This window comes from Poeciliopsis prolifica, unplaced genomic scaffold, assembly GCF_027474105.1.
Source record: "Poeciliopsis prolifica strain line A6 unplaced genomic scaffold, Auburn_PproV2 SCAFFOLD035, whole genome shotgun sequence".
NCBI classification, from domain to species: domain Eukaryota; kingdom Metazoa; phylum Chordata; class Actinopteri; order Cyprinodontiformes; family Poeciliidae; genus Poeciliopsis; species Poeciliopsis prolifica.
Genome location: NW_026562410.1, coordinates 284,188 through 312,062, shown reverse-complemented (window position 1 = coordinate 312,062; position 27,875 = coordinate 284,188). Strand labels below are relative to the sequence as shown.

General features: G+C 39.0%; 2 protein-coding genes across 9 annotated transcripts in view; one reads left to right on the top strand and one right to left on the bottom strand.

Annotated features, from left to right (window-relative positions):
- Positions 1-8,929: 8,929 nt before the first annotated feature.
- esm1 (endothelial cell-specific molecule 1) lies at positions 8,930-11,004 on the bottom strand. Its single transcript, XM_055052270.1, has 3 exons — positions 10,490-11,004; positions 10,146-10,289; positions 8,930-10,031 (listed from the first exon to the last, which is right to left on the bottom strand). Exons 1-3 carry the CDS (start codon positions 10,824-10,826, stop codon positions 9,952-9,954), a joined length of 561 nt encoding a protein of 186 aa, XP_054908245.1. The 5' UTR covers positions 10,827-11,004; the 3' UTR covers positions 8,930-9,951.
- A 1,267-nt stretch (positions 11,005-12,271) lies between these two features.
- LOC129374115 (probable E3 ubiquitin-protein ligase HERC1) overlaps positions 12,272-27,875 on the top strand; it is a 47,719-nt gene continuing 32,115 nt past the window's right edge. For 6 of the 8 annotated variants that reach the window (XM_055052328.1, XM_055052329.1, XM_055052331.1 and 3 more), the window contains exons 1-20: positions 13,566-13,707; positions 17,102-18,104; positions 20,121-20,216; positions 20,324-20,506; positions 20,873-21,085; positions 21,257-21,355; positions 21,483-21,579; positions 21,657-21,800; positions 22,000-22,127; positions 22,548-22,692; positions 22,782-22,953; positions 23,086-23,220; positions 23,955-24,120; positions 24,824-24,949; positions 25,262-25,486; positions 25,704-25,856; positions 26,446-26,578; positions 26,705-26,908; positions 27,031-27,252; positions 27,605-27,778. In XM_055052328.1, coding sequence (XP_054908303.1) covers positions 17,133-18,104; positions 20,121-20,216; positions 20,324-20,506; positions 20,873-21,085; positions 21,257-21,355; positions 21,483-21,579; positions 21,657-21,800; positions 22,000-22,127; positions 22,548-22,692; positions 22,782-22,953; positions 23,086-23,220; positions 23,955-24,120; positions 24,824-24,949; positions 25,262-25,486; positions 25,704-25,856; positions 26,446-26,578; positions 26,705-26,908; positions 27,031-27,252; positions 27,605-27,778 — 3,787 coding nt within the window. In that variant the 5' untranslated portion in view covers positions 13,566-13,707; positions 17,102-17,132. Of the gene's footprint in view, positions 12,343-12,954; positions 13,023-13,565; positions 13,708-13,735; positions 13,752-17,101; positions 18,105-20,120; positions 20,217-20,323; positions 20,507-20,872; positions 21,086-21,256; positions 21,356-21,482; positions 21,580-21,656; positions 21,801-21,999; positions 22,128-22,547; positions 22,693-22,781; positions 22,954-23,085; positions 23,221-23,954; positions 24,121-24,823; positions 24,950-25,261; positions 25,487-25,703; positions 25,857-26,445; positions 26,579-26,704; positions 26,909-27,030; positions 27,253-27,604; positions 27,779-27,875 lie in introns of those variants that run through there. The other 2 variants (XM_055052325.1, XM_055052326.1) reach the window with 2 other exon arrangements.

Below are 27,875 nucleotides of genomic sequence, written 5' to 3'. Positions count from 1 at the left end.
ATTCTGCCTGGTGAGGCTCAGGCTGTGTGTCGTTGGCTACAGAGAGGAGGAGGAGGAGGAAGAGAAGGGAAGAGGAAGGAGGAGAGGGAGGGGGAAACGAGTGCATGAGTATGTTTGAGGAAGTCTTAGAGCAAGAGCTGTGTTGGAAACCAGCTCCGAGTGCATCTGACTTTCTCTTGTATTCCACAATAAACAGACGGAAAAGGGAGCTTTTGACCTTTCAAACGGTCTTCCACTCATTCCAAACATCTGAATCAACAGCAGAGAATTTTCTTTTCCTATGAATCATGAGGAGGAATAAAAAAAATGACATTTTCCATTTATTATTTGTGACTAACCCCGAACACGGAGAGTGGAGGGAGGCAGACGGAGTCAGCACTGTTCCAAGGTGTCTTCAAAATGATGACATGAACTAATGGCTGTGTAAATGCAGCTCAACAAACATTTAGTTAGTCTCGGCCCTCGCTGTGGTGAAAAGCCAGCTGTATACACACCACGGAAACTCCAGTCTTGTTTATTTGGGACTACCCTAAATGTTTTCTCTCTCCATAGTGATGCAATGGTTCCTTCTCAAGAACATTTCTACTGAGGAGTAGCATTTTTCCTCTGCATGCATACATACAAAGAATGAAAATTAGTATACAGAGGTGAAATTAGAGTTTGATGACAAGGATTTGAGGGTGAATTTATTTGTATTTGTCAACATAAAGAAAAAATCTGATGCAGGAAATATTACTGCAACATCTCAGTAAATCAGCAGTAGAGTAAAAGCATGTGACTTCAAAATGGAAAATAACTCTAAGCATGCCACAAAAGCTGATCTTTGTGATGAGCAGCCATCACAAAGACCTGGTCTCGGTTCCATAGAAAATCTGTAGAGCACAGAATGTGTGGTTGAGCTAAGAGGAATGAGCCAAACCTGCAGCAAATCACTGCAAGATAATTGTGCAGCAAATGTTTGACCCATGTCAAAAAGTTTGAAAAGTTCTTCTTCCAAGTACAGAGGAACCTTATGTCAACTTTGAAAGATGAAGAAATTCAAGTCAAAAGTATTCTCTCCAAATTCTGGAAACTTGCAAATTGAAAAAAATGTTATTGATCCTAATTTCACATAGAGATGAGCCGATTTGAGACTTGCATAAACATTTTGCTACTTTTGGTCTGACCAATATTTATAGTCTATAGGAAAATAAAAAAATAAAACACTAGGTGGTACTAGCTATCATTGAGCAGCTTTTCTGTTAAACACCTCGTTTTAAAAACTCATGTTTATGCTGACTGTTCAAACTCTTAGCACTGTCAGCATAATGAGTAAAAGCCAAGCTGTGTTAATTTCCATCTTTCAAGATTGACAAGAACCCATAGGATGCTGATTCGCTGGAGGAAACAGCATTCTATGGTTCCTCGGATGCTGATGATTCAATCCAGATTCTAGATTCTGCAAATAAGAGGTCACATCAGTCAAGTTTGAAAAATTACACTCATCAAGCTGTAAAAACCCCCCAAAATACTCGTAGAAGCAACTTCATTCCCTTCTTTATGTAAAAAGAGAAAAGATTAGAATGGCAATTTCAAATATATCACTTTCTCAAAGTATGTAAGCTATTAATAAGCATCACAATTGGAGTTTTTTTTTTCAGTTAAAGTATCAGCAGGTGGATGCTCAAAATCTGAGATAATTTCTCCACAGTGCCCCTATTGGTCATCTGTATATTACATCTGTTCACAGCTTGGTGCTGATTTCTAAGAACAAGAACAAACCGTCTCCTGCTCCACAAAGATTTTTCTTCTTCCAATCCACAAAATTGTTTCACATTCACATTTTGAATGTTGTGCTGATAGTATAGATCTTATGTGATCTGAATCAATGCGACCTGAGCACAGATGGAAGTATTTATGTGATTTAATATCATTTTTAACCTCACATTTTCAGCTTATTATTAATTTTCTCTTCACTTTTGTGAAGTCAGTTGTTTTTGTATATCTATATTTTTTTCATATCTTGTCTGGTTCCTGAGTGTGATAATTTGAGTTACTGCATTATGCTAACATTACACAATTTTAATCAGATATTGAATTCCACTATTTGAAGCTTATTCCACACAGGGTGTGACTGCTGGGTGTTACAAGACGCCCACCCACACTAACTCCAAATTAAGTGTTGAGAATAAACAACAGTGGGCTCTGAACCATATGTGCTCTGTCGTCCTTCAGCACACTTTATTATATTTGCAGCACAAAGAATGTTGAACACGAAGCGCTGTGACCTGATTGGTGTAGGAAGAGGTCGTCTGTAAACAAACTGGAGCTGCAACTTCTCCCGTGAGGATTCTGAAAGTATTCGTCTGATGGACAACTAATAAGATCAGAATGAATGAATCTATACAATGAGCCCCTGGGAGTTGCATTTTTGTCCCAGTGAGTCTGGGGTTCTCATGGCCTCACAGTCAGAGGTTTCGGACAGTCGGTGACTTCTGGAAAGATGACGGGAATTTCTGGAGACCCGAGCAGACAAAAGGGTTTTCCTGTTGGGTTGGAGCAAAGTTATTTTAATTAAATCAGTTTAGAATTTAAGATGTATAATAATAAGTAATATATTGTTATAATTTATGCTCATCTGCAACTCTCCCAAAAAGCATTTAATGTGCACTGAACAGCAGGAGCTGAGCAAGTACCTTTCACACAGCAATTTTAGAGGACTCAAATTATTTATAATGCAAATGAAGCATGAGGTCCAAGTTGAGAATAATAGAACTGAGAGAAATCCGAATATGGATTTCGTAAATTAATAGTTTAATATGACCTAAGTTCAACATCCAAATTGGCTGCTGTGTATTTAATTCATTGTTACAGTTTGGGGGAAAAAAACGTTTATCTCGTAAAAACTAAAACACGCATGGCTCTTCAAAATCGATGTATATTTTCTCAGTGATGGACGTTACACTCAATTTATTTATTTATTTCTGTAATTGTTAATAGCAGTGAGGAGCACAACAATCATTCTGATACCTTTCTGCTTTTCCAGCAAGGGCTCTGTTTAATTTGTTTTGAAAGTGGGTCCATAGATATGGGAATGACATCACACCCAAGAATAGTGAAGGACAATGAGCATGCTCATACTGTAAATAAAGGCTCAAGAGTTCATACATACCACAACGAAGCTTTCTCTGAACCTGAACTCAGGGACCCTCGACTTCTGCAAGTCACCACTCTTTATTTTTGGAGAGGGACGCCCCAGTATAAATAGAACATAGCAACAGAACGCTGCAAAGTTGATGTTGCAGAATAAAGTAGTAAGCTACATACTTATCACTGCTGGGAAATTTTTTATTACACTGTACTAGAGGGTATCACTAAGCTCTACTTTCTAAACACACGGCTTTCATTTTATGCTTGAATGCATAAAATGAAAACTAAAATACACTGAAAATGTGTCATATATACATAACATGGCATCCAAGTGGACTAAACTTGGATTTGATGTCAAAAGAGGCTGAAAAAGTCAGTATCTGCTTAAAATCACTCAATATAAGCTTCTCTCTTGGATCATCAAAGAAAGAAACAGAAAGAGAGAGAAAGAAAGAACAACTATAAAACACCCTATTTTCTACAGACCACTGACATAAACTAAAGCTAATTTTATCCCTAAAGTCACCACACCTTCAAACATGCTTGCTTTGGGATTTCTGCTTGCAGTCTGCTCAGCACAATCAGAATCTAAACACATTTCAGGCTGTTATAAAAAAAAAAAAAAAAAACACTTGCATGACTCTCAGCTGAACTGTATTCAAAGCAATCCTAACATTTGCTGGCCAGTGGAGTACACAATGATTCAAACTAAGTTAATACAGAGGATTCCAACTAAGCAGTCCTAGTTTTGATATATATATATATACTTGCTCAGCTCCTGCTGTTCAGTGCACATTAAATGCTTTTTGGGAGAGTTGCAGATGAGCATGAATTATAACAATATGTTACTTATTATTATACATCTTAAATTCTAAAATGATTTAATTAAAATAACTTTGCTCCAACCCAACAGAAAAACCCTTTCGTCTGCTCGGGTCTCCAGAAATTCCCGTCATATATATATATATATATATATATATATATATATATATATAAATATATGTATATATGTATATATATAGATATTATATATATATATATATATATATATATATATATATATATATATATATAATATATATATATATATATATATATATATATATATATATATATATATATATATATATATATATATATATATATATATATATATATATATATATATATATATATATATATATATATATATATATATAAATTCTAAAATTCTAAAATGATTTAATTAAAATAACTTTGGTCCAACCAACAGAAAAACCCTTTCGTCTGCTCGGGTCTCCAGAAATTCCCGTCATATATATATATATATATATATATATATATATATATATATATATATATATATATATATATATATATATATATATATATGACGAAAGTTTTGTAAATCAAAGCATTCACTGACCCATTTATCCATTTTCATAATGGAGTCTGTTCAGATATTTCAAATAGTTCTGCAGTAACAAGAAAGAAAAGCCTGGTCTCATTCATCCATTTCTTTACAAATTTACAAATCCAACCTACTTGGATTTCTGTACGCATAAAGTGTACATATATTATGGCACATGAATAATCTATGAGCGCCTATATGTGGATGTAATAATGATCCATTATCCTCTCAGAGTTAGGGTAAGCTGTCATTCTGTTCAAGGTCATGTCTGACTTTCTGCATGCTGTAACAGCGCTCTCTGCTGGTGAATTATAAAATTATTTAATAAGTAGTTTCAGGTTTGCTTTTAGATGTTCGTCTTTGCAACTACGAAGACATTTTCATGTAGAAGTGGCGCTTGTGTCCCTTAATAAACTACAATCGTCTCAGAATGTGCATGAAAATCTGTATGGAAAGGCGTTAGCAGGTTGCTGTCTGGGTTTTGTTGTTGCAATTTTTGCAGTCACGTAATTATAATAAAGATTTTTTTTTTATTTGTGCAGTTCACAATTTTGTTAAGATTAGGTAACATGGTTTTATTTACGTGTATGCTTGAAACATTAGTTTTTGCAGAAAACCATTCAGTCTTTTATTGAGGAACATATTTTACAAATTTTTGCAAACAATAGGCTTAAAAGTGACAATTTTTCTGATCACATTTTGACATCTGATCAAAATGTGACTCCTTCAATGATTTGATATCAGACAACACCTCTCCAATAATCCAAATGAGCATGTGTGAGTAGTTCATTCATGTTAAGAAGCATTACATTTTGGTGGTAGAAAGTGAGTTACCAACACTCAATTAACAAAGAGCCCTGCAATTTACAGTAAGAACAAAACATAATACCATCAAACTGAATAATGGATGATTGCAAACGTCCATATCTGTATACGTGGTATTTTTGAAAATGTTTTCAGCATAGATTCAAAATGATACCAGACAGGAAGTAATTCAGGAGTCAGGAAGTCGGAAGTTCCATTTGTTGATGCTCTTCACAGAAAAGGCTGATTATCCCGAGGAAGTTCTCGCTGTAGTCATCTTGTGGCAAACATCAACTCAGCTTATTCTCTCAGGCATATCTCACACTGTGTTTGCCTGGAAAATAGGATGTCCGGGAACTGCAGTATTAGATGTGCAGTCTGGTGGAATGCAGCAAGAAGGGGAAACAGTTTTACTGTAGCTCCATCTTTCACGGTAACCTTTTCCACATAGCTGATTCTTCCCTCTTGAAACCAAACCAACTGTGTGCGAAAAACAATGACTAAGGTCTTGTCTCAAGCTCTAAAGACAAAATCAGCAATGTGTTTGAGCTAACTGTCCCAAAGTGTATGTGTGGTCTGCATGTTAATTAATAAGTTGATTTCTCTTAGGAAAATTGTAGGCTCTATTTATTTTTCAGCATCCGAACGAATGAGGATCGGCTTCCAAAATGGCAGCCTATCCAGCTTTTCAAACGATGCCACCATGTGGAAGGCAAGAGTAAATAAAAGAGTAACATCTTTTAAGCCTTGCCAATCTGTATCTTTCTCAAGACCTTAGAAGTTATCCGCAATCAGCTCCATTTAAACTGCAAAATGTAAATTGGTCAGCAACAACTAACCCTTAGATACAGGAAAATTCTTGTTAGCAGCTTATTCACATTATAGTTATGCAAGAACTTGAATTCAAAGAAAACTTGTCCCTAAATACGTGAAACACCACAGACATTTTGCCTTCGAGCTACCCTCCATGTTTCTAATGAGAAATGTTGCTCCTTGTGTTACCTAATCAAAGGAAAAGTCACTTTTAGGTCAGACATCTGCAAAGTCACAAAAGGTCAAAGCTACAGAATCTTTTTGCTGGCAAAATAATAAAAAACAGGGTAGAAGAGAAAGATGGAGGGTGCCCAAAAAAATATATTCATCTGCCTAAGTTCCCATCATTCCAGCCAGTGAGATGATGCATTTCCTGTTTCTCTTTGCTGGCCTTCGTTTTGATGTTTCTAATCAATGTAATTAATTGCATACTTTAATTTCCTTGTTTGCCCTGTGTATGTGTTGTTTCCAATAAATCCTGTCAGCCCTCCGCTCTGGTAAACAACCTGTTGAGGCTGGGGTCACACTGTAAATACCAGAACATCTATTTGCATCTATTATTAGTAAAATCGGTGTTATTTACTACTTCATTCACGCACCTTTGTTTTTACAGAGGCCGCAGTGACGTGCTCAGGGAGTCAGATAAAGAGGTTTTCTCACCAATGCTTTCCTGTTATTTTCAAGGCTCCTTTGTTTTGGTTGCAGGACTTCGACCTGCTGGTTCTCAAGGGAATTAGAGGAACACTTGAGTCTGAGCACTTGAGAAACGCTGCTGCCTGCATATAGACGGCCACCATGTCTGTCTGCTCGGCCATGCGTGTTAATCTGATTTCATGCTATTCTAAATCTGTGGGGTGAATGTTTTTTTTTTTTTTTAATATATTTTAACAGTTTCAATCCACTGGAATTTACTGCCGTTCTCCTCGCCTCTATTTTTGACAACTTTAACCAAATTTTCCGTAATTTCTATAAGCTGAGACACAGAGCAGCTACCGAATCTAAAATTAGCCTCAAGATATTAGTATTTTCTTTTTGATAAATAATGAATAATTAGGTTTATGAGTTTTGCAGTGGTTTAAATGTTCTTGTCTTTTGATGGCCTCTGGATGATGCTCTCCTGGAGTTATTTTGGTTGGATGGGTTCAGCGTTGTTCCCATACTTGAAGATCCAAAGCCTTAAAAAATGTCATTATACCCTTCCCAGGCTGTGAAATGTCAAAAGCTTTTTTTGTTTGTTTTTTTCAGATCGGAGCTTGACATTTTTGAGAGTTTAGTCTACTCCATATGCACAGCTATTGGTTAGGTATTAAGCAATAGACAATAATCAATCAGACATGGGTGTGACTAGTGAAACTGAACTCGATTTTCCGAACATTGTGGTCAACCAAAGAAAATTCCTAAATTTAAAGGCTGACAGGTTGGTTTAAATAGTTTAAAACAAACAATCACATAAAAAAAAAACACACACACACACTATAGTGTTTATTTGTAATATACGACAATCTGTTTCAATGTGTACACTTTCAACTTATTTTATTATTCTTTTTAACTCTCGTCCTCCGAGTTTGTCAGTTCCTTTTTCCACTTGTGATGTCATTGGAATCATTTAACAATCCCTATGTTTTAAATGTAAAATTCATTTGATCAATTTGCACATAATTTCTTAAAATTAGGTAAGCAAATACTATTTTTTTATGATAAAGATCAGAAAAGTCTTCACTTCCTTCTTTTTTAGAACATTGCATTTCAACATTTCACACTGGGTCATGTCAAATGAATGATTTTTCTTTTTCATCATAAATTTGCATATAATTTTGTACATCTCATAAATGTTGATATGCCAACGCTTCCTCTTAGAAGCAATCTGCTCACTTGATGTTGAGATGTCGGCTCTCAGTTTGGCAATAACAATAAAAAGAGCTAACGCTCAAACAGTCGGCTGAGCTATAGCAATCGTATGTCACTGATAAATTCCAAGCTCTTGCAGTGTCACTTTGAAAAGAAAAAAAAAAACCTGCTTTAAATTCCTGGGCAGACACAACAACAACAGGAAGAAGGACCATTTTCACAGGTGTCAGGAAGCACAGGAAATAAACAGCCTGAATACGGGAAAACATTTTCCTACCAGAAAGGGTGAGAGGTGAGGTTAATAGGAGTTATTTATAGCTAAGGGAGAATTATTGTGAAAATTTGTCAGTTATTACTGAGTTATTTTATTCAATAACATAATATTGGCAACATGCTGTATGAATAAATAAGCTTGTTAGAAATGTGTCTTTTTCCAGATTGAGTAAAAGTTCATGACACTTCTCTCATAATGTCTGTGTATTTCAGCATTTTTAACAGATTTCTACATCAGTGAGACATTTTGCTTGCTTGGGAACACAGATCCACTTGATTTTCTACCTTTGTGGATGTAAGGCCACCTCACTATTTAAGTCAAGAATGTGTAAAAAAAATAATAAATCCCCAGCTTCAGTATCCTGGCATACAAATTTGAAAAAAAAATCTCTTCTTCCTCAGGGTACGCCCTTCTTTGCCTTCTTTTGCACATCTTGTTAAGCTCCAAAGCTTCTATTATTTATTTGCCTGTGAAGCAGATCTTTAGAGCTTCTCTGCAGATATTATTTCTCTGCAGAGAATGTATGGCACAGTAAAATTCAGAAATACTAAAAGAATGTTTGAAAATGTTCAACTTAAAGTTTGCATGAACGTGAGGTACTTGCAAACCAGCAAACTCCAGCAGCTCCAGGAATGTGCACATAAGACTTCAATTGACAAAAGTGACAAAAGTCAGTTATAAGTTTTTATTGCTACTTTTGATGTTTTTCTTCCCAATAAAAATCAGATAGTCATGGAAATAAGTGTTAAATGAACAAACATTTTTGCTATAAGTTATATTTAATGATAAACAATATACAATGCAAAAGATCACCAGAAAACACAAAGGCTAATATAAATCAAACATTCCTTCATTTATATGTATTTCAGTCATTTTCCGAATGCGATGAAAACAAACAACCAAATCATCAGATGAGTTATAAACCAAAAGTAACCAAAACGTTTGTGGATGAAGTAGCACTTATTTCACCTACTTCTAACCAATGATACGCTTTCACACATCCTGTAAAAAATGTTGTCAGTATGTATCAACATCTAAAAAATTATTAAAATAACCATGGGAAAAAAATTAACAACATAATGTCAACATTTAGAATGCATTTTTCTCTTTCCAATTTAAATCTCAGAAGAGAGTTTTAATTCTGAAAAAGAAGTCCTGTAAAAATTTCTAACAATTTTGCCTTTATGGACATTATACTTCATCTAAGGTCACGTTTAGCTTTTCTGATTTGGAGGCATATTGTTTTTGACCTAAATGTTACATCGGCAACATGGAAATCTAGTTATCCATGAAATTTCGGGACATTTCCACTATCAAGTTGTTAGTTCTAGCATAGCAGTCTGCTTTAACAATTCTGCACATTTTATTGGTGTCATGAAATTTGGCTTTGTAAATATTTTCTACTCATTCTAACGTCTTTGAGTATGCAATATAAGAAACTGTAATGTGTATTTTGATTTAATTTGATATCACATCAGGCTTTATCAAACCTCATAATGGAAAATGTTTTTAAATAAAAGCATTAATTAAAGAGCAGAGATAAAACTGCATATGTATGGAAAAGATGAAAGTAAAAATCGAACAAGCTTTCAAATGCTGGTCAAAAGGTTTTTAGTTAAAACATACATTTTGGTTTATTTATAAATTAATGCTACATGTGGACTGAACATTTGAAGGGTAGTTTCTCTTTTTGTCAGCGAGGGTTCAGTCTTTTTGGAGCGGTGGATCTGTCTGTGCTCTGTGCAACCACTTGTCCTGATCCCACTTCAGACCCTGAGAAAACAAGTGAAGGAGTTCATTTATTTTTCCTTCCTCTTTGCAGATCTACTGAGATCTAATGCGATGCAATGTCACTTGAGAGCAATTTGTTGGAAAGCACAAACTCACCTGTTTGTGGTCCAGCTTTGAGCTTGCTGGCAATTTTGGCGAAGAATGTGAGGGTAAGACAAGCTCCAGTTTCCCTGTCACAAATGCCTCCTTTGCAGCTGCAGGTCTTGCGGCACTCAACCCCATAGGTCCCATATGGGCAGTCTGCAAAGGAAAACACTAGTTTGTCACAAAAGTCCAAATTAAATAAAATATATTTGAGTGGAGAAACGATAGTGCATATAAATACAACATTTCAATATGGATGATCAAATTAGGTCTGGAGATAAGGCTTATTAATAGACTATAGGACTATGTACAAAAGATGCAGTACTCAAAAAAACGACAAAGATTTCAGGTCACACCTTTGCAAATCCCGTATTCGTCTCCATAATCGTCCTCATCCTTATAGAACTCGCAGAACAGCCCCGGTCCGCACTTGACGCCGTGCATCCCCGACACCGTGCGGTAGCAGTGCTCGCTTCTGCCGGCCGCGCAGACCTGGCAGCAGCCGCAGTCGTCCAGGACGGTCCGCGTGCAGCGCTGCGTGTCGCCGCAGCGGTCCACGCTGCATCTGTCCGGGCAGTTCACCGCATACTTCACGCCGGCGCTCCACGCCTCAGCCTCGTGCAGCGTGAGTGAGGAGAGCACCGTGAGGAGCAGGAGGGACATCGCTGGATGCGGGGCGGCTGGATAGAGCATGCGGGGACGGTTGGAGGAGCGGCTCGTCTGAACGACTCGGGCTGACTGACCCCGCGGTTCATCAGGTTGGAGGGTTATCAGCAATGAACAACTTTGTTTTCGCCGATGGCTAATTTCCTCATTCCGGTGTTTCTTTCTTTTCTTTTCTTTTTTTTTTCTTTACCCAGCAGCCTTTTTTTAGAAATCCGGCTTGGAAGTGGGATTAACTGGGAACCTCCATCCAGGAACTGAAGTTGGCAGGACCTGATGTCATGAGTTATCTTTGGTTTGTTTTTGTCTCAGTGACGGAACAGCTCAGCGTCAGATGGCAGCATGAGGACCTGGGAGGATGTGGAGTTGTTCCCTTATAACCGATAGGAAGCATAGGACTATGTTTACGTTTAAAATAAATTCTGTGTACCTATTAAATAGTCACTGGCAGTGAATAATCAACGTAGTCAATCATCTTTTTTTCTTTGCTTTAAATCTCTGAAAAACAAAATAATTGAATTTACAGCATGAGTCATGTTGCACCAAAAAGATGCAACAGCAAAACTGTCTATGAGAAAAACGAGAGGAGACTGTATTTATATCTTTCCAGCCAACAGCCATCACTGTCTGCAAAAACTCTTGTAAGAATTTTAATTGACATGAGTTACAATGACATTTTATTTCCCTTTTGGGATCAATATAAATATGTTTGAATTTTTTTTAATTGAACCATGACAATATCTCCTTCATGCTTCAAAGTAGTAACAGTCGACCCATACAAAGGGATGCAGTTCTCTGTGATGTGAAGGGGGTTTGGGGGGAATCTAAAAATGATCAATAAACATATATTTTTTTAAAAAATTGATTGACCTTATTTCTGAGTGTGTGCCTAAATGTGACATGAATCCCGAGAAAACCTGCTAACCCCAGTGCTTGGGGTATCATGCAGCAATTCACTGTGTTTTTGAGTTAAAAAATGTTTATAGTTGACATGAAATTTGAAAATATCACTTGATAATTAGGTGTTATTGGAAGACTGGAAGATTAAAACCTAAACTCCAGCTATGAAGTTGGAGTTTAGGTATTAAACTCCAACTTTAACTTGACTTTAACTTAAACAATAACTAAAACAATATTTTAGTTATTGTTTTAAAAAAAACAATGCTTAGCCTGGTGGTCCACAGGCTGATAGTACACTGGGGGAAAACCCTGTGACTTGCTTACACATGTTACCACCAACTAACTCATTCAAAAGTGACATTTCTCTGACAGACTCTGGCCGGTTCTCTTCTGTGATGAACCTCAGCAGTGAAGCTAAATAGCAAATCATATGTGGCTGCAGGGAAAAAATAATCAACATTTACTAATCATCATCACTGAATTTAATGCCTTGTTTGGGTCGCTCAGAATCTCGGCCCTGACAGCAGATACCAGAATGTTTTTTGGGTCGCCATGGTGACAAAAAGTTGATATGACGATGACAATTCAACTAAATTTTCCACCTTTCTCTCTAAATAGACAATGCAAAGGATTTTACAGATGGCAGGTAAAGTACAGCTTCTCTTTCTCGTATTTATCGGCCTTTTTGTTGTTGTTGTTGCTTGTTTACTTCCTTTGGTCATCAGCTGCCATCTTGTGATCTTTGCTGACAATCAAATTATTGCCCCATGTAAGTCATGGCCTCAGCTTTGTTATTGAAACGTTTCAATCTTAGACTTCTCTATTTACGGGATATTATTGTGGAAGTTCTGGTCTTCAGCTTTTCCCTGGTAAAACTTCAGTCCAACCTTCATGATTTTCTTAGAGAGCAAACATTTGTCTTTAAAGTTAGACTTGTGCATTTTTTTCCCAACATGAATGTAGTTAAACGCCAACATTAACCACAGTCTTCGTAGGAAGCCTGAAGACATGTTAGGATTCTGGATTCTTATTTTCATGTTGCAGCCTGCTTTCTGGGTGAACTTTGTTGGACAGCCAGACCTCTATCGAGTACTCTAAAGTTACTCTTAGATGTGAGTGTGTGTGTGTGTGTGTGTGTGTGTGTGTGTGTGGTGTGTGTGTGTGTGTGTGTGTGTGTGTGGTGTGTGTGTGTGTGTGCATGAGTGTATGTCCTGTGTGCCTCTCTGCTGCCCCAGTGATGAACTGGTGTCCTCTCCAGGATGGACGCCACCTCCGGCCCATTGATTGCTGGAGATACACCAGACCCATGCAACCCTACAAGAGTTGGTGTGTATAAACAATGGGATGTTTTATCATTTGGCTGCAAGCTGTTTGGTTTATATCTTTAATCAGGTTTGCAGTTATTATTATTAATATTAGTGTATAATTTGTATAGTTGGTATTTTTGTCGTTTTTAATACACATGGAAAAACTCATTAGCTTTTTCCCACTTGTCCTAGAAAGATGTGTTGTTATAATAACATAAAATGTAATAATAAATAATACCAAATGAACTGATATGTGCATCCCAGGAGGTAGCCTACTCACAAATACCTGCATAGCTTTTTGCGGTTAAAGGTGGATTTACTAAATGTTAAATAGAAGAAAATGCAAAAAAAAAAAAAAAAAAAAAGGTATCTTGATTGAAGCCCAAACAATGCATGCAGTAACAGTCATTTTCTGTCAGATCAAAGCTTTTCCATGAAAAGCCTGCAGGATTTTTGCGTGATGCGAAGTTTGCCCTGCATTGTCCAGCGCCAACCAAACGCATTGGTGAGCCATCACTCCGAGACGCGCCGTGGCGCTAAAGTGGCAGCCCGCCGCCCCCTCGCATCGGTGGATAAAGCTCCGCAGAAGAAGCGGGGGAAACGCAGGGGGAAGGCTGACATGATATGTGCGTCCGAGGGAGACCTCACTGGGACGGGACGGGTAACGCAAAGCAAACAACCCCCTCGGAGGCTTCGCCGTCAAGGTAACCGACACGCCTGCGGCCCTCTTTCGCTCCACCGCAGCCAGGTGAAATAGCTTTTCACTGTCACACGGCGAGGCGTTTCTGCCGGGAGCTGTCAGAAAGCAGGCGGAGGTGGGGCTCGGTCTGTCGGGCTTTTAATGCGAAGCGGACTAGCAGCAGCTGCAGTGCAGCCAGGCAGCCAGCGTTAGCTCAGCTGTCACCGCAGATGCAGAATAGTGTTACACCGGCTGAATGACGCGGCGGCGTCCGCCGTTCAGATTCCCATTGAGCAGCTCGGTGTTTGTGTTGCTGCAGCCTCCAGGCACCGAGCCAGGAACAGAGATGTCAAGACTCATATCTTGGCAAAAAACACTAATAAATGGGCAGGAAAAATTGAAACTTGAAGCGCAGGAGGATAATGTCACTATGTTTGAATAATTAAATGATTCTCTAGGCTGCTCGTTTGTGCCTATTTGCTCGACTCTGATTAACTTGAATGAATACAGTTGTCCTCTGTACCTCAAATACTACTACTTCTTCTTATTTTTATTATTATATTTATTGACATGTAGCTGCCTGGTTTGCAGTGGTTATGAACGTTTGCACTGCAGCAAGAAAATCTTGAGGTCAAACACTAGTCAGGGTGAATGCATGATCTCCCTTTGAGTGTGTGTGTTCTCACCAGGTTCTCTGACTTCCTCCCACAATCCATTGTTTCTCCCTAATTACCTTTAGTGATCAGTGTGTGTGCGTGGTTGTTTGTCTTGTGTGACTCGTTCAGGATTCAGCCCACATCCCGACCTGTGTGATAGGCACCACTCTCCCAGCGACCCTTCAAATATGAGTCAATAGCGATGATGGATAAACAATTTGATAATATCTGCAGCTGGCTTTTGACTGGCAGCCAGAGTGTAACCTGCTGTGGATCTGGTCATCCTGGAAACAGCAGCTTAAACTGATAAGTCAGCATCCTCTTCCAGCTGATCTTAGCATTTTCCTTCATATGTCAAATGTAGGTGATTAGGCGGTTTAAGTAAACCAGACGTATTTGGAATGAATGAAGTGAAATGAGATGTATTCCATTTTGAAGTTATGTGTCCTCAGGGTTTTTTGGTAACACTAGAGATTTAACATAAGCCTCCACAAGACCTCACATTTCTCTCCCCATGATAGGATAACACAAAGTGGTGCATAATTAGGAAAAGTCAGTAAATGACACTTCAAATTCAATACAAAAGAAAAGTCTGGAAGAGGTGTGCCATGCACTGATTTTGACTTCTCCCTACTCTGACACCTAGAAATAAAATTCAGTGATAACGACTTCTTTGAGAGGTTACCCAAATCACAAATAGATCCCACCTGCATAATTTAGTCTTAGTATAAATATAGCTTTTCTGTTAAGCTCTCAGAGTTTTGTTAACGATTGTTAGTGAGCAAACAATCTTATGAAGACCAATGGACTACACCAAACAAGTCCTAAAAAAGTTGTGGAGAAGTTTAATGCAGAGTTGGGTTACAACAAAAAAACACCAATTCATCAACCTTTGAACATCTCATTGTTCTGACTCATTATCATCTGAAACTGGTCTGAAAAGGGGACAACTGAAAACCTAAAAAGACCTGGCTGTTCACAAAAAAACGGAAAGCCTGCTCTAGTTGGCAAAATGTAGGAGCTGCAGTCACCCAGAATGCAGGTGAAAAACCAAATTGACTGCACAGTGATTAGTCATGCATACCACAGCCTGTATGGGACAGGGACAAGAACAAAGCCATGGTTGAACCAAAGAAAGGACACTGGAGGAGATGAGACCAGAAAGTGTTTTAAAATAGTAATTTGTGGAAAGCCAATTGTAAAACAGGCACCAATAATGCCTGTTTTAGAGAGCATGGTGGCATCATGCTCTCTTGTTGTTTTTCTTCAGCTCAAACAGGGAAGCTATTCTTGGTGAAAAGATGTATGAAGCTGAATTCATACATCATACAATAATGATCCTGGAAGAGCGCATTGTTTCCAGACGTCATCATAGTCTGTAATCACAAAAGGATATTTTCCGGAACAAATGAGAAACTAAAGGTTTTATTTGGGGGGGTGGGGGGGGGGAAAGGATAAAAAGGGAAATTGCAATTAGCCCCACATCTGCTGCTTCACATTTCTGGAGCTTTCTTGCTTTGGTTGCCTCACTGGTCGAGCCTATTGCTATATCTAAGCTTGGTGTTATTTTTGGACTGGGTGGAAACCGTATAGCCCCCTCAAGCCTTTGGCCTGGCAAGAGACATGAGATTTTCAGACTATGATCAAAGTCACACACTCGGTAATATTTTGCGATTTAGTGTATTTCATGTTTTGTTGTAGGTTTAAATTTCAGGATTTATACTTTGGCATCATAATAACTTATTCAAGTCAGTTTTTTTTTTTTTTTTTTGTTTGGACAAATAATTCAGTCTCTGTACTGGAGTAAATATTAAACAACCAGTACTAGAAATACAATTATTGAAGTGAAACTCAAGTCTATTTTTGCTGTTGTGAGACAGCAGGAGCATTGGAAGTGGGAGGGTGTGATTCGTACTGTACAATGTGAAAGTAGATGAGCCCCCACTCACTATCACTTGAATGACAACACTGCTTCATTATTATGGCATGGTATGTAAGTAAAGTGATTGTGACTTTAACACAATGACAATAAAGAGCAGTCAGATAATCTATAGTTTCATAGTTACTTAAAAAAACATGATAAATCAGATTACAATCTGGATCAAACCCTTGGTTAGTCACCTCAACTTTGTTTTAAATATTTATTAAATATACCCAGATTTTTGGTTATAAATCAGCTTTCAAACTGAACAATAAAAAAGTTTCACAGCATAGGTTTTGTGAGAGGTGGATGTGTGTAGGGCGGCAACAAAAGGCAGGAAAGGAGGGAATTTACTGGCAATTAGAGTTGGAAACATGTTTGGGTATTCAGTTCAGTTATCTTAATCAACTAAATTTAGTAATAAAATCAACTCAGAAATGAAATATCTATCAACAAAGTGTATATTTCTTAAATTCTGGCTTGGATTGTTAACTTTAGTGCTCAAAACAAAAAAAAAAAAATCAATCAGTGACTTTATGGCAAAGAAAGTCTTGCTATTCTACTTCCCTTTGTGCCTTGTAAGTCTCCTCATTAGGAGGAGGCTGACCTATTTCACTGACACCCACTGGGCTTGTATCATTAACCTGGATGTAGACTGCTGTGTGAAGAGCTGCCAACACCAAAGACAAAGCTTTTCACCTTCACACTGAATGTAATTGGGAGAAAACAACATAATAAAGTGACCTATTAGTAAGAAATGTTGCCTGTGAAATGATGAAGGTGTGAGGGAGGGGGAATACAATTGCATCCATTGTAACTCTTCTGCTCCTTCTGTTTTTCAGGAGAGAAATACAGTTTAGATGATGTGCAAAGATGGTGCCTTGTCAAACTCATGTGTTGCTGAAGTGGCAGGAGCATTTCAACAGTTCCTGGGCTGCAGAAGACAGCGTGCAGACAGCCAGGAGGCACGGGGCAGCCGTGCTTTACAATAAGCTCCTTTACAACAAGGAAGTGGTGACTCTGGCTCAGCCTGTCCAAGAACTGGCCAGTCCAAGGCTTCCCGACTTCGAGTGTGAATCCAACACATCAGCCGAGAAAGAAGAGTACCTGTCATCCCTGCTTCACAGTCAGCGATGGCTGGCTCACCGCATGCTGACGCAAACCTCCTACACCCTGGGCCTCCACCAAAGACTGGTAGTTCTGCAGAGGATCTACTACGCACTTCACAGCAAATATCATGACAAGTTTCGCCTGCAGCTGCCCTCGCAGTCCACGGACAGCGGGGCAGAGAGCGGGCCGATTGAGCTGGCCTCAGAACCTCGTCTGCCGGGGGGAGTTTCTAAAATCAAGTCCGGTACAGATGTTCTGATAGAAATGGGTGTAAGGACAGGTCTGAGTCTGCTCTTCTCGTTGCTGCAGCAGAACTGGAGGTACGCGGCCTCTGTGCACCCGGAGTCTGTGCTTTGCAATGACGTGCTCGCCACTGCGTCCTCCGTCCTGGCTTCTCTGCCACCGCTTTCTCTGGCTAATGAGAGTAAGATCCCATCGGTGGGTTTGGACTGCCTTGGACAGGTGGCTGACTTTCTGAAGAAGACGTCGGTGAGCAGCGGGACCAGCGGGGCGGACCCGACTGGTCGGAGGCTGGCTCTGGAGCTGCTGCTTGGCCTGGCCATGCAGAGAGGCTCCCTGAAATTCCTGCTGGAGTGGGTGGAGGTAGCTTTAGCAGCTTCCATGCCCTCTTCCACTGCGGTCCTGTCTTCCTCCTCCTCACTGGGCTTTCAGCAATCACCTGGCGTGGGCTTTGAACTTATTCAGCAAACTCTTCTTCAGATGAGGCAATATTCGGTAAGTCAGTTTTTCTTAATCAGTTACATTTTATTCTTTTTACAATTAAAATATGAAATCAGCCTTAATGGCCTTGAAATTAGATTTGTTTTGTGTCTGATTAACTGTTTCTGTGGACTTGACTATTTGTTTTGCATCCTTATGATGCTGACAAACCAATTCATATTCCAGATTATGTTTCTAGGCAGAAGCCACCAATTTTTTTAGTTAAAATCCTTATGATGTCATGAAGTCACACATAGTTTGGACAGAAGCCCATAGCTCTATGGATCCTTTCCCACACTTAACAGTGGACATGAGAACGCACATTCGTCTGGTGTGTTCTCTTTTTATATAAATCAGCAGTGTCGTAAAATTCTCCTCACCACAGCTGTCTTGGGTTCGAACCTGAAACATTTACTACATGTTTTCCCTTTGTCTCTCTTCCCTTTTTCCTGTAAAGACCACGAGTGCCTCAAAACATAAAAAGATACAGTTCAGAGTCATTTGACCAAAGCTCACAGATTCATTTTTTTTGTTTAAAAAAAAAAAAAAAAACAAGCTTTAACTTATGTAACAAGAATAAAAATGAATTGATTTGAAAGCTTCTGACATCTTTATGATAGCTGCCAGCGGCAGAGTAATACATTTTAAAGCAATCTTCTGTTTTCCTTTTGCTCTCGTTAATGTACAGTACATTAGAGACTGTGGGATTTATAAAAGAACCTCTTAGCTAATTTTAGATATGTGCTGACATCCCATAATATATTGCACATAAGTGTAACATTTCCAGAGCATAATATCAGCTCAGATGTTACTGATACTAGAAGCTAACTTTGCATCTTTTCAGCTTCACCTTGGTGTCATACTGCACCAAATGTTTTTTTCTAGAGTATATTAGTGGTGACAGCAGCCATCTCATATGTAATAAAAAAGAAAAAGAATGTATAGCAGCAAAAGGCAGCATTATTGCTTCACTTTTAAATCTACAATACGGAAATGCTATTATGCATACTATTGTCAGTTTAATATCTTTGTTACAGTAAAAGACTTAGGAATTACAAGAGGACCTAATGTGTGAAAAGCATGATTCTGAAAATAAGCTGTTACTTTACATTTACGGGCAACAGAATGGATGGATTTGTGATTCTTTTGAAGAATATTGTGATGACTGTATCAATAACTTGTATTTTTCTGAACTTTTTTTGTTTTCCTTCATCACATTTTGTTCCCACCACTCATGACCTGAGGTGTAGCATCTCAGCCACTGAAAATATCCATCCAGTGTGAGCATCTAAGGCAGGGAAAGCCCACATTAAGGGCCAAGTGTATTATTGGCTTGTATAATTTGCATGATTGACATTTAAAATAAATATGTCTCAATGTTTAATTCATGCAGTCCATTGCTATTGAGATATTGCACACATGGATATGAGATGAAAATTGTGTTTTGATTGATTATGCACCTCTTATAATGTTCTGCTTCCTTGGCCTTGGCCAGTGTCAGAGTATTTTTTAAGCTAGATGCTTAGAATTCACCATTATTTTTATTATTAATTACTAGATACTACAATGCAATAAGCCATAATTTCTAATGATGCAATCCATCTAAAAATGTAAAAGTATTTGCTTTATTTACAAAACAGTATTTAAGAAGTAGTTTTCATCCTGTCCTCAAATCATCTTGGTTTGATACTTCTCCATGCCGCCATATAAACTAAGATTCTCTGTTTAAGTTTGGAGTGATGCATTAGTGTGCAAATAAGGATTAACAGTAAGCCGGTCTTCCTGTCCCCCACAGTTATTCATATTGAATCATCCTAATCAGCTTTGCAGTAGTTTTGTACAAATGATAACCGGAGATAGCTGTTGCCAGCAGGTTCTATGTACTACTGTATCCAGGTGATGCGATATGGCAATTTACCCATCATAATAACAAGAGATTTAAACGTGATCTGGATTTCGTTTTCATGAACACAGTGCAGTGTTTTAAAAACATCCTTGTATTTAAATGTGGAAAATAAACCATTTTTATAGGGTTTCCGTGGGGATCCCATCAACACTCAGGTGCTAACAAAGGATGCAGATGGACTTTGTCGACTCTCCCAGGCGGCTCTGTACTTGTTTGAGGAGGTAAAACACAGCATGGACTACTACAGTATGATACAATACTAATAATAAGACAAAGTTGTTTCATTGACATACCTAACCTCTAACTGCACCTTGTTCCACTTTCACAGATATGCAACCTGGCATCGAATTGCCTGTGCTCCTGCAGCACAGACACAGCTGCTCCCGGCGCAGAGAGCGACGCGGTGATGGTTTACGTTTGGGGCAGCAACAGCAGCCATCAGCTGGCAGAGGGGACGCTGGAGAAAATCCTCCTGCCAAAAGTGACGCAGGGCTTCAGTGATGCTCAGATGGTAGGTTTGAGCAAATGCGTGTGACAAATGCAAATAATTGGATTTTTTCTCTCCTGTTATGAAAAGGATGTCATGAGTCTCTAAAGGTCTTTCACTTCATTTTCTATTTTCTAAACTACCTGTTTCCCTTTTTTTCTACCTAAATTGTGGAATGCATCATATTTCAAATATGTGCTAGTTACTTTTGCCCCTTCGCCGTTTCATCTCATTTTAGTTTTGGTTGATTAGTATTACACAACCTGTAATGCCAAAGCAAACAGTTCACTAATTTGTGTAGCACCTGTGACCTAAGTAAGAAAAATATGGTACACCAAGTTTTCAATGTGGAAATTCTATCGTCTAATGTGTACTCTGGACTCCTTCCAGATTGAGGCAGGCCAGTACTGCACCTTCTCCGTGTCAGCTGATGGTTCGGTGAAAGCCTGTGGAAAAGGCAGCTATGGCCGCCTGGGTCTGGGGGATTCCAACAATCAGTCCATGCCCAAGAAACTGGTGCTGGAGCCACATAGGAACATGAAGAAAGTGTCCTCCTCCAAGGGCTCGGATGGACACACTCTGGCCATCACTGTTGAGGGAGAGGTATGAAGCCCTTTGAATGAAATATTGGGTATATTTATGATGAGCATTGCTATTTTTGAAGTTGTCAACTGGCATTACATTACAATACCTATACCTATGTTTGCACTTAGTGACTCATGTGCATGTTTTTTTTTATATTAGACTCAATTTATAAACACAAATTTATTTTAGGTGTTCAGCTGGGGTGATGGTGAATATGGAAAACTTGGTCATGGCAACAGTGTGACACAGAAATACCCCAAAATCATACAAGGGCCACTTTCGGGAAAAGTGAGTCTGCAGAAAAGCAACCTGTTTTTGACAAAAGGAATTATACAGTTTTTGTCTGATTTTATGCAGCCGTTTATATTTTAACGTCTTCCAGCACGTTTTTGACATGTGCTGCTTTTTCTTACAGGTTGTTGTATGCGTGTCTGCTGGCTACAGACACAGTGCTGCTGTTACCAATGATGGAGAGCTCTATACATGGGGAGAGGGAGACTTTGGCAGACTTGGTACACTCAGATTTACTCTAGCTCAACAATGATGATGTTTTCAAAGAATTTCTGATTACCTGGTTTGTCTGGTGCAGGTCACAGTGACAGCCAGAGTCGTAACATGCCCACACTGGTGAAGGATGTCAGTGGAGTGGGACAGGTAACATGTGGCAGTTCCCACACCATTGCTGTGGCGCAGGATGGACGTACGGTGTGGTCCTTTGGTGGCGGAGACAATGGTAAAGTTGTCACTTTATAGACGTTTTGATTGAAAACACCTGGAAATACAAGTTTCATTCATAAATATACATCAGAAACTTTGCTTATTTTAGTGAAATTAACTCATCAGCACTTTTGTGTTGTAGTTGCAGTCGCCATTTTTACGATGAGAGCATTTTGAGCCGCAGTGAAAATGTGAAGTATGACTCATGTTTGCAGGTAAACTAGGCCATGGAGACACGAACCGTGTGTATCGCCCCAAGGTCATTGAAGCCCTTCATGGATTTATTATCAGGAAAGTGTGTGCAGGCAGCCAGTCATCTCTAGCCCTCACATCTGCAGGACAAGTAAGATTCAGCCGACCTACATCTTTCGATTGACTCCATCAGTTTTAGACTGGGTTTGTTAATCTTCGGATTAACGCTGTTTAATAAATGTCAATATATGTGAAAAGGCACATGAAAGAAATGTATTGCAATGTATTTTATGCATTATCTTTTATTTTTTTGACTGAGCCAGCTGGTGCCAGCCTTAACGAAGCTTGTTCTCGGTCAGCCACGTTAATGAAAAACTCAGAAATGAGACTCTGAGATCTGCATCTGTGAAAGTGGAATATAATTAATACATACTGACCAATCCCAGAAATTTGTCTGGAACTGTTAAATCAGTTACCTGATTACATTAGAAAACATTAACAGCATTTTTTTTAATTTTTTTATTTTTTATCATTTGTATGTATTTTGTTTTTGCCTGTGCTGTACCTTTAGGTGTTTGCTTGGGGCTGTGGCTCCTGTTTAGGTTGTGGCTCCTCTGAAACAACCTCATTGAGACCCAGGTTCATAGAAGACCTGGGCATCACCAAGATCATAGACATCTCCTGTGGGGACAGTCACTGTCTGGCTTTGTCTCACGGTGAGAAATCTTCACCAGTTTGCCGATTCATACTAAATGATTTCTACACAATGCCGAAAGACGTCTGAAACGTGTCTTCCTCTCGTCAGAGAACGAAGTGTATGCTTGGGGTAACAATACGATGGGTCAGTGTGGGCAAGGCCATACCTCTACGCCAATAACCAAACCGAGGAAGGTGCTTGGCTTAGAGGGAATCTCAATTCAGCAAATAACAGCTGGCACCTCTCATAGTCTCGCATGGACTGCAGTTCCAAGTGACAGGTGAACAGTGACTAAAATCTCTTTAGTAAAAACCGACTCATAGTTTCTGCCGTTTGAAATCTTTCCTTTGTGTTGTGGATTGCGTTTGTATCAATGGAGATGTTTCCCTGATTGCTTTGTTTCTCTGTCCAGGCAACTCGTGGCATGGCACAGACCCTTCTGTGTTGACCTGGAGGAAAGCACTTTCACCTACTTACGCAACTTCCTAGAAATGTACTGTGACGGCATTGGTAACGATACACCCCCAGCTCCATTTGTATCTAAAAGGTATGAGGTGAATTTGTTGCTATGTTCAGTGACCAAAGCATACAGTCAACGGTTCTTACTAGCCTGCAAAAGTATGTAATTTGATTTTATCCAAGGCTGGATAAATATGGGAAACATAACATTTTATATTTAGAAAAATTGCTGGGTTTCCAGAATTTATTACAATTTGTTCCATGTAAAGAACAGAATTTTTGAAAAATAAAGTTTCTTTTTAGATTTGTATATACCCTTTCTCATTGATTTGCCACACCACAACTCTTTTTTTATTATCTCATTGCATTTGTCCACATGCTTTTGGATTACTGATATAAGTCACAGATAAATACATCTTCATTTATTTTTTGCCCCTAGACCAATTTAGCTTGTTGTTCAAGCATTGCAATTTTTAGTTTTGACAAACAATATAAAGGTGTAATATAGTTTACAAATCTGAGTTGCATAAATTTTAAAACTTGTTAGAAGTAAGTGCCTAAAAAAGTGACATAAAAAACCCCAAACTTTTACTCTTGCTGAATTACAATCAAACTTCAGGAATATTTTTTTCTCGATTGAAATTTGACCCACTCAGATATCCAGTATGTCATAAAATCTGTGGAAATTTGAATCTTGAGGAGCATAAGATGTTGAAGTAGAGGATGTGGAGAATTCTTCACCTCTATTGCATGTTGACAGTCACATTTCCTCGCTTGCTCCTTTAATCCCCTCCTCTAAAGTTGTCTGTGTCTGCTCCTCAGGGATCACCATCATTTTCTTCTGCTGTGCATGAAGCTACTGTCCATCCACTTGTCCTTGGCTCATGCAGGCGGCACAGGAGCTATGGTTCTCGGTGCTCAGGGCAGGCCCTTGAGAAATCTACTGTTCAGACTTATAGACACCAACATACCAGAGTCCATACAACAAGTAAATAATCTAAGTTTCTGTTCTAATATAGTTCTGGAAATAGATCAGAGATGCACAAAATTTTCATGACAATATCAGTGAGTAGAATATTGCAAAAAACTCTTTGACTTCGGTAGACAAAGAGATTATGTCATGGATTCAAACTGCATATCAATAACATGTTTAGTCTGTTGGGTGAACAAACTGCCCTTAATGCCCCTACCAGCTGTATAGTTTTAGAGACTGACATACTAAATCTTACAGAGAGGAGAGGTAATAAGTAACGGTAAAAAAAATGTGAGTTCATCCCTATCGATATTGTAATTTTAATTTTCATCAGTTATACATTTTCCTAGAGTAGATGCAGAGATCACTTTTGCCCTTGAAAAGTCCAACGTCAATGTCGGTGAAAATCAGTAATACCCACCAAGGGTCGTGCTCTGCATTTCAATAGATTATAGTTTGAATGGAGGCCTATTAGCTACACCTAGTTTCTTTTTAACATTAGAATGAGAAGACCACTGCACAGTGGTTAAAAATGTTTCTGATAAGCTTAAAGTGTTTTTTCGTGGTAGTGCCTCACTACTCACAACAGCCAAAAGATATCCTGTTAATGTCCCACGACAGAGTATCTTTGCTGAGAGGCTTTTGTACTTTTAATACATTTTATTGCATGCAGTTAATGGTAATATTGGATGTTTTGTCTTTCCTTGTCGCTATACAGGCAGTTTTAAACACACTGTCCATTGGTGCCTCCCTGCTGCTGCCTCCTCTCAGGGAACGAACTGAGCTGCTCCTTTCCCTCCTTCCCCAAGGCCCACAGAGTTTAAATATTCTCTCCAAAGGCCAGGTATGTATAAGTATCATAAGGAATCATTTATCTATTAGGAATATAGTCATCATTTTATTTTGGGGTATCAAAGAAAAGAGGGTTCAATATAAACGAACACCACATACTTTTATTATGTCATCTTTGAAGATATGGAGGAAAATAATGGTTGAGCTCATTTTTTTTATTGCTATCAGGCTTGATACAGCTGGAGATTCTCTAACCACTTTATCAATTTGGAGTGTTGCTTGGCTGCATGTGTGAAAGAGTGCTAGAACAATGCGAAAATATGGAACTGTGAAAACTATTGCTCCTTTCTGTGTCTGTTCAAAGCGGCTGCAGCTAGACATGGTCCTTAGCAGCCTTCAGGATCAGAGCCATGTAGCTTCATTGCTAGGTTACAGCAATTTCGGAGAGGTGACGGGCCTCGGACCTCCGCTAACGCCCGCCGCATCGGCCCGACCTCCCTCCTCCTCCAGCTCAGTTGATGCCTACGACCCACTGCACTTAGCGGAGGTCCTGCTGAGAACGCTGCTGCTCAGCATTGACTTTTATACGGTACGAATTCAAGGACCTTGTGTATGTAGAACGTAAATCATGAAATGTAGTGCTGATAGTTCCAGTAATGTAGTAAGGGAAACTACTCTTTCCGTACTAATCTTTGAGTTGAAATAAGTTTTTTATAATTAGAACAGCACTTTTGTGAACAATGCAACATAAATGTGGTGATATGACAGTGATTTTGCTGCGTGTCTGCCTATGTCTGTTCACACAGGAGCAGCAGTTTGGAGAACTGGAGAAAAACAGTGATAAACAGCTCTGTGGAGGTGGAGAGGGACAAAATGATCCTCCATCTCAGTTCCACCAGCTGCTGTCAGGACTTCACAAACACCTGCTCTCCCACTGCTACATTCAGTCCAGACCTGAGGTAAAAAAAACTAAATTAGTCAGACAGTCAAAACAACAGAAAGTTGCTGTTCCAGTAGTTTGCATAAGCGTAGTGCATATAAATTATTTTCAAAGTTTGACCATTTAAAGGGTTCCTCTACCTTTTGTAGGTGTGAAATGCTAATTGTCTTTATAGAAGTATGACAAAGACTTGTTAATTACTCTTAAAAGTTTGTGGTCAAATGCTACTTCATAACATTTACCTCAGATATTAGTTGTTTTCTATGTACATATTTGAACTTTTAGGTCCAATTTTAACCTTTTGAGGATCCACAATAAATTTAAACTAATGCATCCAATCCTTGGTTTTAAAATGTGTTGAAGTTGTATATCAGTCCCCCCTGATTGAGTGCAAGTCTCAATTTGTAGTTAATGGCCAGAAGTTGAACACATATTGCCCAGTGTATGAACATTTCAAATGGCCAGTGTTACTGAAATAAACATCCAGAAATGCTCATTTATAAATGATTTTTTTTGCCCATTTGTCTTTGATAAAGCATTGTCGTTTTTATTTCTGTTAACTGTTTATTGTATTTGGATTACAATGGGGTTCTTTCTGCTCCTGGTAGGATGACGGCAGTGTAACCTTGCTGCGTGAGCATCTTTACCTGTTGCTTCCCTGTGCCACTGAGACTCTCAAGAGATCCACTAAGCTGCTGAAAAAGAGCTCCCATGACAAACAGATAATTAAAAAGCTGCATAGTAAGAATAATAGCAATACCAAATTTGTTGTCGAGTCTCTTTCGATTTGGTGTTAGAACTCTTTCTCTTTTCACAGTAGGTTTAACTGACTTTAATCCTCTCCTTTTGTCTCACCTTTGGTCGCAGCTGTGTTGTACCATTCTGTCGCGGGTAGCTTGCTGTGCCAGGTAATGTACTCCTTGCTGCTGCTGCCACTGGACACCGTTCAGCCTCTACTGAACCATTTGATGTCGTTGTTGGAGCACCTGAATGATCTGAACAGCCTGCTGCCTGAGACGTCCCTCCTGGAGGACCAAGAACTGGGAGTAGAGGCTCAAAAAGCTTCTTCTGGTCAGTTCAATTATCCTTTACTTTTCCTATTCACCCAGAATTATTATTCCTATAGGTTTCCCTGTCAATTCAGTTGATACATATATATATCTAGTTTAATAATGAGAGGGATTATCTTGTAGAGAAAAGCGAGGAAAGCCCAAACCTTGGAAAGGAGCAACAGGAGGAGGAGAGCAGATGGGTTTGGATACTGGACCTGGAGCGGTCTGTTGCGTTGGCCGTTGGACGGTGCCTTGGCGGTATGGTGCAAGGCCCTCTGCCTTCCCTCCATGAGAAAATGTCAGAGGCGTGGTTATCGAACGTCCTTCTCAGGAATGGTCTGGAGATGGACTTTGAACAGCTTGGTAGGAAATGATTGAACTTATTCTTCAGTTTTTGTAACGCATCATTTGCACAGAGCAGATGTTGTTTCATCATCTGTTTTATTTATGTGAATGTCTCTATAATCTGTTTATTAGAACAACAAATCTTTCAACTTAGAAAATAAAGAAGTACTGGTAGCACAGAAATTTCTGCAAATCAGCTTCTTTATGTGATGGACCTCCCTTATATTATGAGGCGTCTCAGCTCTATTAAACAAGCTCCCTAAATGTTTCAGATGTCCATTAAATTTTCATACCAGTGGGAAGGTCAGCTGTAAATGTTGGCGCAAGTTGTGGTTTTCATAAGTGGGTTAAGCGATATGGTCTCCTGCAGACTCTACCATGGCTTGGCTGACCGAGGTCGTGCTGCTGGGCAACAGCGACGCCCAACAGATGCAGCTAGATATAACTGAGGATACCCGAACTTTACTGGAGATGGCCCTGGGCTCCACCAGGGGACTTGCAGGCGTCATGTGGTGGAAGATGGAGGAGTATGCTCTCAGTAACGGTAATCTTACTTGTCTGTATCTTTATTTTGTATAAATGTATTCTCATTTACATAATGGATTTTGATTCATTCGCTTTTTGACGTTATTGCATTTCAT